This window comes from Hippichthys cyanospilos, chromosome 3 (genome assembly GCF_059441005.1).
Source record: "Hippichthys cyanospilos isolate Australia breed blue-spotted pipefish chromosome 3, RoL_Hcya_1.0, whole genome shotgun sequence".
Lineage (NCBI taxonomy): Eukaryota > Metazoa > Chordata > Actinopteri > Syngnathiformes > Syngnathidae > Hippichthys > Hippichthys cyanospilos.
Window position 1 is genome coordinate 24,580,575 of NC_142371.1, and position 16,995 is coordinate 24,597,569.

Consider the following 16,995-nt stretch of genomic DNA (forward strand, 5'->3'; position numbering starts at 1 on the left):
GCTGGAATGTCCCTTTAATGCTCTCCAGACTGATGCTATTCTATTTGATCGGTGCCTTAAAAAAAAAAAAGTCATAATTGAGTTAATTTTTCATATCGTGAAAAGAGTGGGAGGGGTTATTTTGACTTTTTCCTCAACCGAAAATATCTTCAGTGAAGAAGATTTGTGTGTGGGACTAACTGCTATACTCGCGGGCAGGTTACATTTTCAATAGTACAAAATAACGTAATATGTATACGGTCCAAATATGTAATTTAAGTAAAACGAGTATTTTTGCACATGCATAAGACATTGAAAGAAATGAAGCAAAATGTGTATTTTTTTTATTTATTGTCAAATAATAACCTAATAAACAATGCTGATAATCAAAATTTGCTTGAATTTATAAAAACGTCTTTAGTCTCGGAACTGCTATTAGCCAATTTCTAGTGAAATGCTGCCCTCTAGCAGTACTAAAGTGTCATTGCGGCTGCAGTTGATAAGGTAACGCCTATCACTCGTTTCATGAACAGCAAATGAAAAAAAAATGTCCTCGTCAAAGTGATAATAAATCTAAATTAAAAAAAAGAAAACGACTATATCCTAAAACTTACCTCCTCCTGGAGATGTAAAGTTGAACTTTCTCATGTAGAAGTCCATGCAAATTTAGACAAGCTTTTTTTGATTTAACGCATGAATAGAAATGAAACCAGACACCACCGTTAATCACACATACAGCGCGCTACAGTGGTTCTAAATATTTCAGAACGTACAAAGTTTGTCTCATTGCGGTTCTGCCCAGTTTGTCCCTTTTTTGTCTCCGCTCCGCTTGGGACAGAATCCATGTTTCGCGCGAGACAAAATGGATGCCGCGGCCACAACCGCGTCCCCCGGAGCCTCACTTGGACTTGTTTTGGCTTGGTTGCGTCCGATGAGTGGATGTGTCGTGTTTTATTGCGTTTACATACATGCGGGGATGTCCTCAGTGTTGCTCGGACACCGCCTGGCTGTTGGCGTCCACGTCGAGCTGCTTCATGGACTCGGAGGCCTCCTCCACTGCTACGCTCTCCTCTGTCAAAGAAAAACACAACACAAGAGGTGCCCGATGATTCATTTGGAATTTGAAGGAATCGCCGAGAGTATTGAGAGACGTGACCGACCGGCGGCTTGTTTGCTTTGCGCTTGCTGCTGCTCTCGCTGCTCTTGAAGCTTCTTGCAGAATTTCTTGTGCGTGAACCAGTGCAGCTTCTGACACGATTGGCCGCAGTAGATGACCTAGCGACAAAAGAAATGTATCATGCGTTCATTCAACTCAACTTCTTTGACATGCAAATATTTAAGTCTACGGATTCTTATGGTTCCACGTTTTATTTTTTTTTATTTTTTTTTAAATGATACAGTAGGTGTGTATCATCACAATTTTTATCACCAGTATTGCATTTTTCTGTAGCTGTTCATTTGCTAATTTTTATCAAATTTAAGGCAAACAAAAATTATGGTTTTACTTTTTTCATTGTTTAAAATGTCCCCTCTAAACAGAGTTTTATGAAATAGAAAAAAAAATTTTAAATGCCAATAATAATACTTAAGAAATGACGAACAATTATCGAAGAGGAAATAAAACTCAGTCTTCAAATGTCAAAGTTCTTGTGAAATGCAAACATATCAAAAATGCTCACTTTTTTTCCAGGATTAAAACTGAGAAAAATGATCTGTATTATCCATCCATTTATACAATTCTTCTAGATAATAATCGTATTTCTTAAAGTCAGCGTCAAGTGTGCGTGTGTGTTCTCTTTCCGGAGGGGGGGGACTTGGCAAAATATAATTGAGAAGCACTGTCCTCGAGCAACGTGAGCGCGCACCATTTTGCAGATGGAGCATCTTTTCTGGGCTCCTTTCTCCCCACACGAAGTGCAGAAGTCTGCATCCATGAAGCCCACCTGACCCGTGATGGCCTGCGTCAGCACCGACAGAGCTGTGGGGTCGTTACCCTGTCGTGGTGGGCAGGTGCACGGATATAAAAAAGATAAATAAAAATAATAATAATATGCAGCGATATACTTGCTGTCATATTAGAAGTACGGGGGGGGGCACTCACGATGGAGACGGGGGCTATGCTGCGCACCAGCTGCTGCAACAACGTGGCATCGCAGTAAGGAAACTTGCGCACACACTCGCGGATGAATTTTTCCTGGTACACCGGGAAGCCGTCGCTGTCCCGGCCTTTCAGTAGACTGCGGGAAAACAACAATAACGTTACACCGTCTCTTAACTACTAGTGTGATGTCATCCGCTTCGCCCGGGGGTCAGCGACCTTTTAACGAGTCCGTCCAGCTGGTCGTCGCGCTCGTTGAGGAAGGAGGCGCACTTGGCCAGCACGCAGCCGACGTAGTGCATCTTCATGGCCAGCACTTCGTTCATGTCGCGCTGTTTCATGCACTTCTCGCAGATGAGCTCCATCACGCGACGGCACTTGTCCAGGGCCGATGCGGAGGCCAGCAGTGGGTTCTCCTTCACCAGTAGCACCAACTCACAATAGAAATTACAGAACTAAAATTTGCACTTGCACCGGAGGACCTAGGGAGCCAGTTTCTCCATTTTGTAAACGTTCATGGGTGGCGGGTGTGTCCGTAGCACTAACCCTTTATAATAACAGTGAATTATGTTGTACTTCTCTCGTTACCTTAACAGGGTTGAGGTTAGTACTCATGATGATCTTGTGTAAGGGTCCGGCCAACTTAGGAGGCAGCTTGGGTTCCTTCTCCAGACCCTGAGCTTTGGTGTAGTAGTCAAGTCGAGCGCGAGGGAAGAAGTTATTGATCACCGTAACGCAGTCGTGTTGCCCTGAAAAATAAGTTGATTGCATATATTTCCTTAAATTCAACAAACAGGAAAACTACAGTAGACTTGTTTTTTTTGTCAATAACCCTTCAAATAAGAACTGAACAAATTGTTGCTAGGCAGAATACAAATGAAAGCTTAAGCAAAATTGCTCGAAAGGTGTCAAACTCCAGTCTTTTAAGGCCGGTATCCTGCATGTTTTCTTGGTGTTTTTCCCTAATACGCCAGATTCAAATGATTTGCAAGCTAAACAGGAGTTTGAAAATCATCCTAATCATTTGAATCAGGTGTGTCTGCGCGTGAAATATCAAAAACAGGCAAGATTCAGGCCATCGAGGACCGAAGTTTGACACCTAAAGCACCTAAAATCTAACCTTCATGTATAATAAATTTGATACTGGTTATTGTAATACTTGCTTGTTTATTTTTTTAAATACATGTGAACAGCACCTTTATTAGTTGCATAATAAATCATAATAGCAAAATTTGATTTTTCCAATGCAACTCATATTTTGGTTGGCAATTCTAAGCAAAGCAATTGACAAGGTAACGCCTCTTAACTTAGAGAAATACCAAACTTTTTTCGTGCCATTTTCAGCGTTGTGTATATGTAATTTGATAACTAAATCAGTTTTCATGTACAAAGAATTCAAAACACATTTTCAGTCGTTTTTTCGGTTGGGTCACATTACATTTCTAAAGACACGTGCACGTGATGTCATTTTCAGTCAACAACTAGAGGGAAAATGTGTTTTTAGAGGTAAATATACTATTGCACATGAAAAATCATTTATTTAGCGAATAAAGTTCAGATAAAATATTACGTTTCCCTTTATCTCTGTGTCTCTTTAAAACACTTGTGTGTGTGTGTGCGTGGTGTCCACACACACCAACAAAGGCAGCCATCTGCGCTGCCGTTCTCCCCACAGAGTTGACCACGTCCGTCTCGGCCCCTGCATCCAGCATCATCCACGTGATGTCTGTCTTTCCTGCGAGCGCAAACAAAAATGACGTTTGAGTGATGCGATGCGTTTACTTTCGCTTTCATTTCTTTTTTTGCCGTTGACCTACCCGAAAGCCCGGCAAACATGAGCGCGGTGTATCCATGCTCGTGCTGATTGCAGTTGACATCAGCACCGTGCCTAAGTAGCAGCTTGCACATGTCGGCTTTGCCCTTGTAGGCGGCGTGCATCAGAGGCGTCATGCCGTACTGCGCCGAGAGACATACGTAATCGAGATGACAGATTAGGGTTCGATGTTAAAGTTGGCCTGCTGTCCAAGGTTGAAAATTTTTCCTGCAATTCTTTATTCCAGATTGTATCACTTTTCAGTGCGCCATCACAAACATCTTATGTGGGGGGGAAAAACACTGTAAGGTATAGAAATAACTGTACAAATTTATGTTTTGTCTTCGAAAAACGCATATTCAAACAAAGCTAAATATGTAGGCAGAGGCAAAGTCAACATAACAGCTTCCGACATCTGACTTTGACACTGACGTGCACACTGAAAGGAGAACAAAGACGAGAGCACTTGATAGGTATCTTCTAGTACTCATTGGGACTCCTTTTCACATATGTATGTAAAACCAAGACATGGCCTGCATGTTTTCGGCCATAAAATCAACAAGTGATTATTTTGTTTCTTACCTCATCCAAGCAATTGACTCTGACATCTTTGCAACCCAGCAGTCTTGATGCTTCTTGGACATTTCCTGCAATAGACAACAAACTTAAAACATATACGACTAACCTTCCTGTTATGATTTTACTATTTCAGCATCCTGATAAACTTCACTTTTATGGGTCAGTGGAAATTTCAATCCTGCTCCTCTCTCGTCTAACAGATACGCACAACACGACCAACATGAAGGAATAAACCTCAACCACCTATAAACTAAATACTCGCGTCAAGGGGAGTTTGTATTGTTAATGTACTTATGGGCTTTTGATTTATGTGCCGCAGTTTGTTAGTTGGGTTGTAGTTTGAGCTCAAGAACTAAAGTGAAGATGATACGAATGTACATGTGCTGCCTTTAAGTTGGCATTGTGCATTGCATATGATGTAGATCCGATATTTTAGCGTTTCATAACTTGCAAACGTCTACATCAAGGGTTAATATACACTATAAATGTTTGTGTGCGGCTGTAGCTATAGCTAATGTAGTCAAAATGTTGTCTGGAAAAAGTTATCGGTGTTACGCAATGTGGTGAGAAACCTCTACTACCATAACTATAGACACGAGATTAAAGAGAAAAAAAGACGATATTACGGTTTGAGTGTGCGTGTGGTACAAGCTAACTTTTGCTAGCTGCACTGCATTGTGGGGGATTACTTACCTGTCGTGATAACGTTAAACAATTCCTTTTCGCTGGGGGACAAGTCGCCTTTTATGGCTGCGCACATTTTGACGATGTGCAAAGGACGAGATCGATTATGCCTCTGGAAAAGACAACTAATGTTTGTTTCCTTGTTGCTTCTACAATGATAACTGCGCCTTGAGACACACTCGTGCTTAAACTGCGAGACTAGCTCAGCTGTTCCTGTCATATGGGATGTACCAACTTGGAATCACAGCCAGGGGTATATATTTATTCGAAGGGTACAATAGATATGTAACAACTTGCTTAAATATGCATCGTATATTGGTCATAAATAAAAAATAGATATCTAGCAATTATTATTATAACGTTTGGGTGAAATTCTTAGTGTGAACGGATTCTTAAATCGAGGCGTGTCCCCTGTGTTTCAATAAAGTACATACGCCCACCTGTGACGTTCCTGTGACGTTTCAGAAGTTCATTCAAGAAAGCACTAAGGCGAGACAGCCAATGAAAGAGATGATCTGCTTTTTTTTTTTTGAAAATGAAATATTTCGGGAACATCAGGAAGTTTGAATCCGTAAACAATTGACGTTCCCTTCATATATATATATATATATATATATATATATATATATATATATAAATGACTAAAAGACTTGTATTTTAGAGAATAATTGACCACCAGCAAAAAGGCTCTTTTTGAAGTCGCATCAAAGTTTTTGGAAGAGAACTTTTTCTTCTCTTCCTCACCAATGCAGTGAACGCATCTCGGATATCATGCCGATTGAAATGAAATGCTGTCACCTACTGAAAGAAATGGCAACACATCCCCTTTTGGATTTATGTTAGATGACGCCAATGCCAAGCAAATAGTTTCTACATATTATTTTAATAAACAAAGCTGTCAACTTTATGAAAGAAAAAGGTGTGCGTGAGAACAGGCCAAAGACGCTCTGTGTGAGCAAACAACGGTGATGCTGAAGTGGAATGAGAGAAGTACTGTGAGCAACACAAAAAGGACAAGAGGGAACTAGAAGGAAGGGAACAGCAGGGCAGATGCAGTAGTCTGTGCAACGGCATAAACACTTTCAAGAATATACAAGCGTTACTTCCACAAATTAGCGTGGTGTTCATTCACATTCTAAACGGGGAACGGGTTTAAAATGCACAATTCATGTTTTCCTGTTACAGTGAAGAAAATTCAAGAAGCATATGAATTAACGCTTGAACAGCTTTCCAGAGTTCAGTCCATGTGTTGAGGATGAAGCAAGGCTCCGTTAGAGAATAAAGAGATCGTGAAGAAAGCGTCAAGGTTCAAGTTTTTTAAATTAATAAATAGCTCCAAAGAAGATTTGCACTATACATTCTTCTCTGGGTGGTTGGAAATAATCATAAAACTCTTCTTTATAAAAGAAACATACAATTTTGTACATGTATTTACAAACAGAAGAAAAAAAATAAACCTGGAGGGAGAAAGCAAAGGCATTAAGTGTTTACTTTCCCTTCCTCACACATCCTTCAAGTCTAACATTCAAAAGGAGTTCGGTTCAGTCGTCCATTTTCAGGGCGCGTTGCTTCTTGGGCCAGCCCAAGTCCCTGAGTTGCTTCTTCTTTACATTTTGAATGATTGTTTTCCATTTGATCCGCCGAGCTCTCAGCCGGAGTCTGACTCGCTGGTGTCCGAGGATGAGGATGATGAGGAGGAGGAAGAAGAGGACGAGTCTGAGCTGGAGCTGCTTCCGCTGAGGCGCGAGGGCTGCGTGTGGGCCTCGGCGGGGTTGCTCTTCTCCGCTGACAACAAATCACATGACACGACAAAAAATGACTGTGTTGTTTACATCAAATGCTGTTCAATACATTACTTGATCTCCAACGTTTTATTTTGAAGCATTCTCTGGCTTCCTTACTATGTGCGGATTGACAGGCAGCCGATTCTTTCGCAAGTATTATTTAACTTCTGGGCCAACAAGCTAACAAAAAAAAACAAAAAAAAACAGATCTCATCTCGGAGTTGCTGCCCGAGAAATGTGTCCATCCTGCCTGAGAAGGAGAAGCGACACTGCAAATCTGAACGACACAGCCCAGATGTGTATTTTCATTTCTATTGTGTTTACGAAACGGTGGTATCGCTAAACATTGTTTGGTCATATCATGTGAAAGAGGAGATATTCGTTATTTTGGTGTATTTGCATCACTGGTTATTAGGATAAATAATAGTGCTTTACAAAGATTCTGAGATGTGTGTGTGTCTGTGTGTTTTTTTTTTTTTTTTAAACACTCCAGCCGCCCAGCCCCCCATATTTACCCCTTAGATAATAGTCTGTAAATGTTGCATCTTTATATCATATTTAATTATGAAACTCTCAAGCTGTTTGAACTGACCTTTGGGTTTTGTGGGCTTTTTGGCCGAATTGAGCTGCCCGCTGACATCCTGCAGCCTTCTCTCCAGCTCCAGACGCTTTTCCAAAGTCAGCTCCTCTTTGGACTTGAGCGCGCCACCTTTCTTCACTGCTAAGGAGAACACGAAAAGCTTGCCAAAATTCGATAATCTTTTAAATTATTCTTCTTTAGGTTCATATTTTCAGTCCTTTTTTGTCAGTCATTGCAAAGAGAGGTTGCAAGGTCATTTAAAAACGGATGTTTGGACTGGAGACACTTTGGATTTTATGAAGAGGCAGGAAGCCTGAACTGCATCAGTCACATGGTGTGTAAAGCTTATGGCACAAAATTACACACATCAAGAAAACCACAAACTTAAAGAATCACATTAGTTGTTTCCATCATGACTATGGAAAAGGGAAGAAAACAACTCAGACGGACTTTTTATAGCCATAATAGACAAAGCTGAGATTTGGCCCTTCCAGCAAGATTCATATTCAAAAAGCAGCGTGCAGTTTAGTTGCTTTTAGGGCTGGAATAATAAGTAATTCACACATTTTTTCTTCCCCTGGAGTATAAGTGTACACATCAGAAAAATATGTCAAGTCGATCGCAGCAACAATTGTTAATGTTCTGGATGATGGTACACCATACCGGAAAGGCTGTGAGAAAGCCAAATTTAAAAGGAACCTTACTTGACTAAATAATTGATGGACACAAAGGCCTTGGTACGCTTTTGTTTCACAGCGTGAGAGCTTGAGTAGTTTTTGTTTTTTGAACCCTATCTATAAAAAAAGATGTGTTATGTGCTACTTATCTTAATTTACTGATCACATTTACTATATTTCAAAGGTACAACGGTTATTGTATTAATCAATTAACAGAAATTGAAAACAATATTGATACAAAATTGCGAAATGTACCTAGGTCAGTGTAGGGTCTGCGCGGCTTTTTCCGCAGACACGTCATGACGTAGCGCTCCAGTTCCTTCAAGGTGGACGGCTTGAGCGTCTCAAAGTCAATCTCGATCTCCTCAGGGTTGGTGTCGCGCAGCGAGGGCTCTCGTGACTGGATGATGTGGACCACCCGGCCCAGTTTCTCGCCCGGTAACTTGTTGATGTCCAGGCTCAGCTGCCGCTTCTCGTCGTACGTCATGGGTACGATCTCCTCCTCCTCTTCAGAGTCATAGTGCGGAAGCATGGAGGAGGGAAGCGGCGGGTAGAACGATTTCTTGGCGCTCCTGGAACGAGGTTCAGTCTGGCATTAAATCATAACCGTAATATTTGGCCAACTATTGTTTCGGCATGTCCGTGTGGTACTAACTTGCTTTTGTTCTTCTTGGTCTGGCTCTTCTTGGGCTGCGATGTCCCCGCTCTAGATGCCTTGTTCTTGAGTATTTTCGTGGGCATGGTCCACTCTTCGGAGCCCGCTCGGCTCTTGGATCCACGGCTGCGCTTTTCTGGCTTCCTGCGCTTCTTTTTCTCCTTCTTGTCCTTTTTCTCACGCTTTTTCTTGGGCTTGACGATGGGGCCCTGGGAGAGGGCGGTCAGCTGCTCGTGCACAGCCCGAAGCTGCATAAAGTAAAAGTGATTAAGTCTGGGAATGTAGTGATTTCAATATAGTCGTTCATTGTCATTTACAGCTAATGAGTAAAGAACCATTTTGAGTGGCCATTTTTCTTTTCATACTAAGAGCACATCAATTAAAACTTGAAGCAACTTCCTGCTTAGTTATGTTACGGCGAGTTTCGCAATACACGGTATGCCTTTAGGTCTTAATTGGATGCTCGCTCATTGCCCTTAATAATACAACTTTCCACCAGATGAGCCAGAAATAAAACAGATTATGTAACACAATCCATTTTCTGGAAATGCTGAATAAAATACGCCTAAGTACTACTACAAATGTAGTACCAAAGGTAATTCCATAAGTTAAACATGGTTGGGACAGCACTCAGTTACATCCAAAAATGTTTTGGGCTGGGGAAAAAAAAAAACAACAACACTGACAATGGATATATGACTGGAAAAAGGTTGAGAACCACTGATTTAAGTAATTGGAGGGTCTTACCTGCGTGCACACCTGGTCCTGTAGCTCGGCCAGCCGGTGAGCCCGCTCCTCCTCGCTGTCCGAGCTGGGGCTGCTCTCACTCTCCTCACTCTCACTGCTGGGCTCACTTTCGGACGTGGACGAGGAAGAGGATGAGGAGGAGGATGAAGAGGAGGAGGAGGAAGTCGGGTGGCCGCTCAGAGACATGGTGGCATGGTCCAGCTGTGGCTCGTCAGGCATTTTGGCGAAGCTGAACTCAAATACGTCCTGCAAATGACACGCACGGACCAAAGAGTAAGAAATGCAGATTGACCCGTGACACAGTTGTGATTACATTTTTTAATTTGTCTTGTAACAAGTCATGCTACGCAATGAGTATAAAGGAACCCCCAAAAAAGAATTTGGGATGTCACAGCACCCTCAAAACAGGGGCCAGAAAGTACACTTATGGAGTCAATGAGATACTGACTGAAATGAAGCCATGCATTACAAATGGTGATGATTCAAACAAAAACTTTGTTTATTTTGTTGGGGTGTCTGATGACCCCCATTCTCTCAAAGCAGGACTCGGGAGTATCAGGGCTCACCTGCAACTTGCGGGCCATTCCCACCACATCATGGTCAGGTGGGTTGTACTTGTAGCAGTTGGAGAACATGAGGCGCACATCACCGGCGAACTGCTGCGCATCACGGTACTCACGACTGTCCATCTTCCTCTGCCAGCAGAATCGCAGTGACACAAAATTGGACATTTTCACCAAGGTTTAAAAATGAGGCAAAATGATGCATTTACCACAAACGGTGGTAAAGGAAATGAATGAAAACTGAAAAAAATGTTGCAAAATGAAAGCATGTTTGAATTTTTTTGTTCAGCTTATAAAGTTGAATGTGATAAATGGAACTTTAAGTTGCATTTTATCATTTTACACATACTATGTGGTTTTCATTTTTCTCTTGAGGTTATTTCTCCATTTAATGACAACTGTTCCTTTCATTTTGGCAGAAAATCAAATTTTACCCAAAATATTATTCTCATTTAAACAATACTACATTTTTGTTTAAATTAAATCTTTATTTTTCATCATTAAAACAGTCAAATACATTTTTTGGATTGATATTTTCCAGCCCTGACAATTTTTTTTCTAAATTTGTCATTAACAAAATACATTTTTTTAAAGTTATTGGGCTTTGGAGTTAATTTTCAGGATCAAGTTAAAGTTCAATACAGGTATAGCTTTAATTGAACTGAACTTTACCTACAGCTATTTTTTGAAGGCAGATGTCCAACTGCTGAATAGTTTAGTAATTTTTGCACAACTTCCTGTTGTTTAACATTGTGCTTAAGATCACGACAGGTGCTTGCTCCACGAATAGGTAAACACATTTCCAAGGACGTCTACTTCTGTGTCTTTAAGTGACTCTTCCGGTCTCTGTCAAGAGACACTGTACCTCTAAACCTCTGTAGATACTTTGCGAGTCTTCAAACAGGATGTTGCCACTAAGCTTATAGTGTCATCAGCAGGCTGCCACCATGATATAGCGAGACTAGAAGAGTCAGAGAAAAATGTATAAGTGGAGTTAATTGAAATTTAAGGTTTAAAAAAAATGTTCATCTTCTTGTTGTCCAACAGCAAGTTGTGCAAAAAGAACAAAAGCACTGAACAGTTGCACATGAGCAATCAATGTAAAAAAGCCAAGTTAAATTCACCTGCAAAAATTCAAGTGCATTGAAATTGACATTTTACACCAAAGCCCAACAGCCCTAAATATACGTATGTGTAACATACCAACTAAATGTGTATATGTGATAAGAGGATGATGCGACTTTACATCCAATGCATACAAACAGTTTGACATCCGTTTTATAGAATCATGGTAAACAACGAGGCAAGAATGCTAATTGTCACCTTGATGGTGCTGAGGTCCATGGGGCACTTGATGATGTCGTGATAGTCATGCAGGCCAAGCTCAGCTGCGTCCACGGGTTTGTAGAAAGGCCACGCATAGGCGGCGTGCTTCTTGGATAGCATGTCCTTGAGCAGTCCGTTGCAGTAGCGCATGGATGGGCTCAGCTTGCCCTTCCGCGAAGGCTGCAGCTGCGCACAGTCAGGTAGGTCCTTCTTGGGCGGCTTGATAGGACGCCCGCTCCCCACGCGTCGCCCCACCACGGACATCATGGGCTGCAGCAGGACTGGTCCACCGGGACTGTGGACTAGGCCCATGCCGGGCGGTGTCTCCAAGGTCATGCCGCCAATGCAGGAGATGGCGTTCAAGGAAGAGTCGTGGACCTGTCCGCCGTGGCCTCCCTTGCCCAAGCCCACCAAGTGTCCGTGTCCCTCCGCCGAAATGCCCACCGTCAAGCCCATAGTGGACGGAGTGGTAGTGTCTGCCTTGCGCTTAACGCCTTTTTTCTAAATGATAAAAAACAATAACAAAAACTCATTGAACATCATCTTGGAAACAATAGACTGCCAAAATAATCAGCAAGTGAAAATGCAGCCTAAAAGAGGAGTACAAAATCCAGACTCGGTCATCAGAGTGAGCAACCAAATGTTTCAACCGTGCTTCCATTTTCGTGATGTCATCACAGAAGAGTATCTGTCTGCTCTGTGACGAAAATAAAGTGCAGAGAAACTCGCATCCTAAAATAAGGTGAAAAGAACCATGTCAAGCATAACAGTGACTTGGACGCCAAAGAATTTCGCTTTACTGACACCTCAAACTATGAAATGAAAACAAGACGGACCAAGGACTTTTGATGGCAAGAGATTGCCCCCCCCAACACAGAACCAAGAAACGAGCCATGAGTGATGATGACTCACCACATGGCTCACGAGGGACTTATTATATGTCGTTCCTCAATCGCTCCAAGAACATCTTTGATCAATTCATGACATATATTTAACACTGATTATTGTCACCAAACCAGGACTCAATGTTACACCAAAACAAGCGGAATCTGCAACAACAGCTTCTTTGCTGTATATTTTTCTAAGTTATATTTAAGTGCCCTTTAAAGAGCCTAACCTCAACTTTGCAAAGTACCCATTTACTTCAAGTAAATATCAAATGTTCTTAAATTTTGCAACCGTACCTTGGTGGTGGGCTGTGTGGGAGGCAGACCCATGATTGTGGCCGGCGGTAGGCTTTTGGTCAGCACCGTCTGCGGCGAACTGGCCAACATGGACTCACTCGTGTCCGAGGAAGATGGCGAGTAAGCAGACTGCGATACGGCCGGCACCTGCTGCGCCCGCATGGCTGATGGGATGCAAACGGGAAGACGTTAGTCAGCGCCGCGACGGCAGCGGCGGAATGTGCTAATGAGGCACTGACGGCTCGTCTTGCGACCGCGTCCCTGGCTGCTTTTTCTGCGGGGGGCAGGCGCAGGCAGCTCAACCTCTTCCTGGGGCATCTGCGCTACCTTTTGGAGGAAAATCTTCTCCAGGGACTGAGCCATCAGCACGATGTCATCGGTTGGCTAGAAGGCAGTGTGCAACTTTACAAAAATGGCTTGTTTGTCCCATCATCCATTAAGCATGACAAGTGATTGCTGAGGTCCACACCTTGTTGTAAATGTAGCAGTTGGTGAACATGGTATTGAAGTCTTGAATGCACTCGCTGGCAGATCTGTAGTAGTTGTTCTCCAAGCGTTTCTTGATGGTGCCCATGTCCATGGGCTGCTTGATTATCTTATGGTAGTCCTGGCACATTGTGAAGAGCGGTGACTATTACGTCACATTTTTCTTGAGATGTGTAAACGAGCTTTGAAAGAGTGGCATTAATATAGCTGTCCTCAAAGGATTTGCAACAGTGAGGGCAATTCCTTGATTGAAGACATTTGGTCAAACATCAAATGATAAAAATTAGACAGAAAAACATTTGACATACACATTAATGTCTGTAAACATGCCTTGTACTTTTGAAGAAACACGCAAAATATGACAGAGCTTCTCCCATGTTTGTGTAAGAATAGAACACGCGCACCAGAGCTTGATCCAGAAGGATGGGCCAAATTGAATCAAGTTGAAGATCGGTCCTATTTTTAACCAACTGTTTTTAGAGTATCCAATATATCCAAAATACCCACAATCTCTTGTTACATATCAATCTTTTGCATCTCGAGAAAAAACTAAAGGAATTGGCCTCATTGTTCCAATACTTTTGAAGGAGAGTGAACAATCAGGATTCTCACAGGCAAGTTGAGCCTGTGCGCGTCCACCGGCTCATGGAAGGGCCACGCGAAGTGATGCTTCCAAAGGCACTTGAGCAGGGTCTTCTGGAGGTACTGCAGCTGGTTAGTGGCACGGCCCTGTCGGGACGGGTCCCTGACGGCGGGCTGCGGTGGGGCGGGCGGACCCTGGGGCATGGTGTGCGGCAGCGAGGGACTCTCAAAATCCTCATAGAGCAGTGAAGGCTTGCGGATACGCTTGCCCGTGCTCGCGTGCGGGTCCATTATGCCGCAAGGCAGCCCCACTGCAGAGCTGTGGTGGCGAGCAGTTGACAGATATGTATTGGATTGTCAGATGGAGAAACAGCAGGCACTTGGAGATATGATTTTTTTCAATAACATGATGCGTAATAATTTGCAAGGTTCATGCCAGAGCAGTGCTAAATGAACAACATCGGTAAATGGTAATTACCAAAGCATTTCGGTGTGTCGGTGTTGGTTGATGTGTCTATGTAATAAAACTTGTAGAAGCTCTGACCTAAATGATATTATAATGTTGAATAATAGAATTACTGATATGCACAATTTTTCACCTGAAAACTAAATGGACAACATCGGTAAATGGTTATTACCAAAAGCATTCCTGTGTGTCTATGTTGGTAGATGTGTCTAAGTAATAAAAATTGTATATGCACTCACCTAAATTATATTATAAATATTAAATAATACAAATACTGATATGCAAAATTTTTAACCTGAAAATAGTATGGCTCGTTTTAGTTGTGATAATATAAATGTAATATGTTTGTGACTCTTATACTGTATATACAAAAAGCTATGTGAAGTAAAATGACCACTTTAAAAGCAGAAAAACTTAAGAAATTATTCAAAATTTTTGTGCACCAAGACAATTGCCACAATAAATCCAATTTAGCGTGTCAGTTTCATTTATTAATTCTTGTAGGGTTGGGCTCTTTTCACATTTGTATGACAAAGAAAAAACAAGGCATGTCTAAAACATGAATTTTAAGCTAGATAAATTCAGAACAGAGACTTGCACATCCTATAAAAACGTGACAGATGCCTACATGAAATTGTTAAAACATCATCTGCATGATTTAATACGACGGTGACAGTTTCAGCCAAGAACATATGTCATTTTCATTTATAAAGTTTACATTTATTGAATGCCAACACAGTTTCAAATGAAATATTTCATTTGCAACCCTTCATTTGAAACCTTTCATTATAAATGACTTGCTACATAATTGCTCCAACTTACAACTAACAAGCCATACAAAGAAACAACCAATAGACTTTAAGGGACAGTCCACTTTTTTGGTCATTTTCATAAGTAAAAAGGCTATAATTAATTTTATAACTAAATTATTTTAAAAACACGTTTTGCCCTTGCTATCAACTGAAAATGACATGGGTTCACAAGCTGAGCTGTGATTGGTCGTCACCTGAGCTCTCAGCAAATCTAATGTCGTTTTCAGTCAGCAGCAAGAGACAAAAGTTGGTTATAAAAGCAAGAATTGTACAAGGAAAATAATCGACTGTAATTATGAAATAATTAGACAAAATAACGTTTCTCTACTGGAAAGAGCGAAATAAGTGGATTATACATTTTTTTTAATTAAACTATCTGCGCTTGCTCCGAATTTCAGTGACAGAGTACATGCAAACGTTTAACCTTTTGATGTGTCAACATTTTGTTCACATCACCATACATTATGATCATTATTAACGAAAACAAACTTTATACGTTAGAAATGTAAATTTAAGTGCATTTAGCACAGCGCTTGAGACGTGTTCACGTGGCGTGTCCGTCCCGCCTATCATTTGTGTTTGTAAACAGTCACTCGCAATGAAATGGCCGTATTATGGCGCACCATTAAATTATACTTTTTTAAGTATTATTTGTTATTTAGACAACAACGCGTCATCGGGTTCAAATAAACTCTGAAACTATAACAATATACACACCATGAAATGTCTAGCATCACCAGCGAACCCCGATGGCGAAAAAAAACGAATAACATGACGCCTTAAATTACATTGAAAGTAAACGGAAAAATAATACATTCAATCAGAGGGGTTGGGGGCAATTTTTAAAAGAGAAGCCACCCTGATTTGCTTCGGCAGGGCGACTTATGGTGATGAATGAAGGGTTGCTGGTTAAGGACGAGGGGGGTTAGTCAACCGTCTCCGCACCAAATCCCTCCGAGAAGGGGGAAAATAACGCCCTGGTGACTGAGACGTATTCGGACAATACCGCTGAGAGAATTAAGAAAGCCGTCGCTAAGTGACACTGACAGCCAGCTAACTGCATGAAGCTAGCTAGTAACTGTAACTAAGCAAATTTCTGTCACGCCAAAGCTAACGTTAGAGATGGAAATATGAACTAAAAATGCTTATTTTACCTTTCGTGCGGTGAACTGAGAGCCGCTTCCATGGGTTGGGAGGTTTTGCAGCAGGAAGAAAGAAAGGGGGAGAGAAAAAAAGAAAAGGCAGTTTGTCCGCTGTCGTCACAGCCGGTGTGTGAGAAATGACCACTTGCGGCTCCTCCACGAAATGGCGCCTGACCACTTCCGCTTCGGTCAATATATATGCCCGCGCGCAAGAGAACACCCACTTCCTGTCAGGTGGATGGCCATGCCGTGCGCTGATTGGTTCAAAATAGCGTCTAGTCACCGTCACACATGAGAGCATATCTGTCAGTGTTAGCCGCCTAGCTAGCTCTGGAATATCAACGAAAATGTATTTAAAACGACTACCGTTGCGTGATGCAATGAGGCATTTTGGGGCTTTCTGGGCATTCGAGCGTGAGGTTGATAGACGCGCACAGGAGCTGGATTACAAAACTAAAGAAACGTTTTGTTTTATACTCTCATTTTAGCAAACAGCATCGGGCGTAAAGGTGCAACGAAGGGCAGCTTCATTGGGAGCCTAGAAACGGGAAGGAACGAGTCGGTTTGATGATTACATGTCAAGCCTCATTTGGATTATATTCACGCATTTTATCAGGCTTTTCCTCGTTAGGGAGACTGATACAGATGAGTGTATGTATGCCAGGTCGCGGCGTGTTATTGAAATGCAGAGTATTACGGACAAGCTAGCCGCCGTAACTACCATGCATTACGGTAACACGCCATAAACAAGCTGCGTCGGCCACCTTCAAAATAAAAGCTAAGTTAGCCAACCAATACATGGACGTATGGGCTTCAGATTTCAAATGTTCTCTCTATA

At 41.8% G+C, this 16,995-nt stretch overlaps 2 protein-coding genes across 4 annotated transcripts; both read right to left on the bottom strand.

Annotated features, from left to right (window-relative positions):
* Window positions 1–313: 313 nt before the first annotated feature.
* Window positions 314–5,361, bottom strand: ankmy2a (ankyrin repeat and MYND domain containing 2a). Its single transcript, XM_088409371.1, has 10 exons — window positions 5,163–5,361; window positions 4,473–4,537; window positions 3,895–4,033; window positions 3,714–3,812; window positions 2,666–2,826; window positions 2,297–2,511; window positions 2,081–2,216; window positions 1,845–1,973; window positions 1,140–1,254; window positions 314–1,050 (listed from the first exon to the last, which is right to left on the bottom strand). The coding sequence occupies exons 1-10, from the start codon at window positions 5,227–5,229 to the stop codon at window positions 962–964; spliced, it is 1,215 nt and encodes a 404-aa protein (XP_088265497.1). The 5' UTR covers window positions 5,230–5,361; the 3' UTR covers window positions 314–961.
* Window positions 5,362–6,017: 656 nt separating this feature from the next.
* Window positions 6,018–16,333, bottom strand: LOC148426438 (bromodomain-containing protein 2-like). Of its 3 annotated transcripts, none has more exons than XM_088409369.1 (12): window positions 16,170–16,333; window positions 13,768–14,056; window positions 13,139–13,276; window positions 12,909–13,053; window positions 12,670–12,833; window positions 11,483–11,986; window positions 10,163–10,291; window positions 9,597–9,842; window positions 8,850–9,097; window positions 8,450–8,766; window positions 7,530–7,658; window positions 6,018–6,938 (listed from the first exon to the last, which is right to left on the bottom strand). In XM_088409369.1, exons 1-12 carry the CDS (start codon window positions 16,199–16,201, stop codon window positions 6,802–6,804), a joined length of 2,478 nt encoding a protein of 825 aa, XP_088265495.1. In that variant the 5' UTR covers window positions 16,202–16,333; the 3' UTR covers window positions 6,018–6,801. The 3 variants fall into 3 exon arrangements, with proteins under 3 accessions (XP_088265495.1, XP_088265492.1, XP_088265493.1); XM_088409366.1 differs by having other exon boundaries at window positions 7,530–7,655; window positions 16,170–16,309; XM_088409367.1 differs by lacking the exon at window positions 13,768–14,056 and having other exon boundaries at window positions 16,170–16,312.
* Between the last annotated feature and the right edge of the window lie 662 nt (window positions 16,334–16,995).

What these genes read in the sequence shown, in the direction of transcription:
- ankmy2a (XM_088409371.1), bottom strand. Translation starts at nt 5,229, where the DNA reads ATGTGCGCAGCCATAAAAGGCGACTTGTCCCCCAGCGAAAAGGAATTG. An exon ending in GAGTCAATTGCTTGGATGAG is followed by an intron (nt 4,034 to 4,472) that starts GTAAGAAACAAA and finishes CTCTCGGCGCAG; the next exon opens with TACGGCATGACGCCTCTGAT. An exon ending in GATGCTCCATCTGCAAAATG is followed by an intron (nt 1,255 to 1,844) that starts GTGCGCGCTCAC and finishes TTTTGTCGCTAG; the next exon opens with GTCATCTACTGCGGCCAATC.
- LOC148426438 (XM_088409369.1), bottom strand. Translation starts at nt 16,201, where the DNA reads ATGGAAGCGGCTCTCAGTTCACCGCACGAAAG. An exon ending in CGCACAGGCTCAACTTGCCT is followed by an intron (nt 13,277 to 13,767) that starts GTGAGAATCCTG and finishes ACAATGTGCCAG; the next exon opens with GACTACCATAAGATAATCAA. An exon ending in AGGACCAGGTGTGCACGCAG is followed by an intron (nt 9,098 to 9,596) that starts GTAAGACCCTCC and finishes TACTTTATGCAG; the next exon opens with CTTCGGGCTGTGCACGAGCA.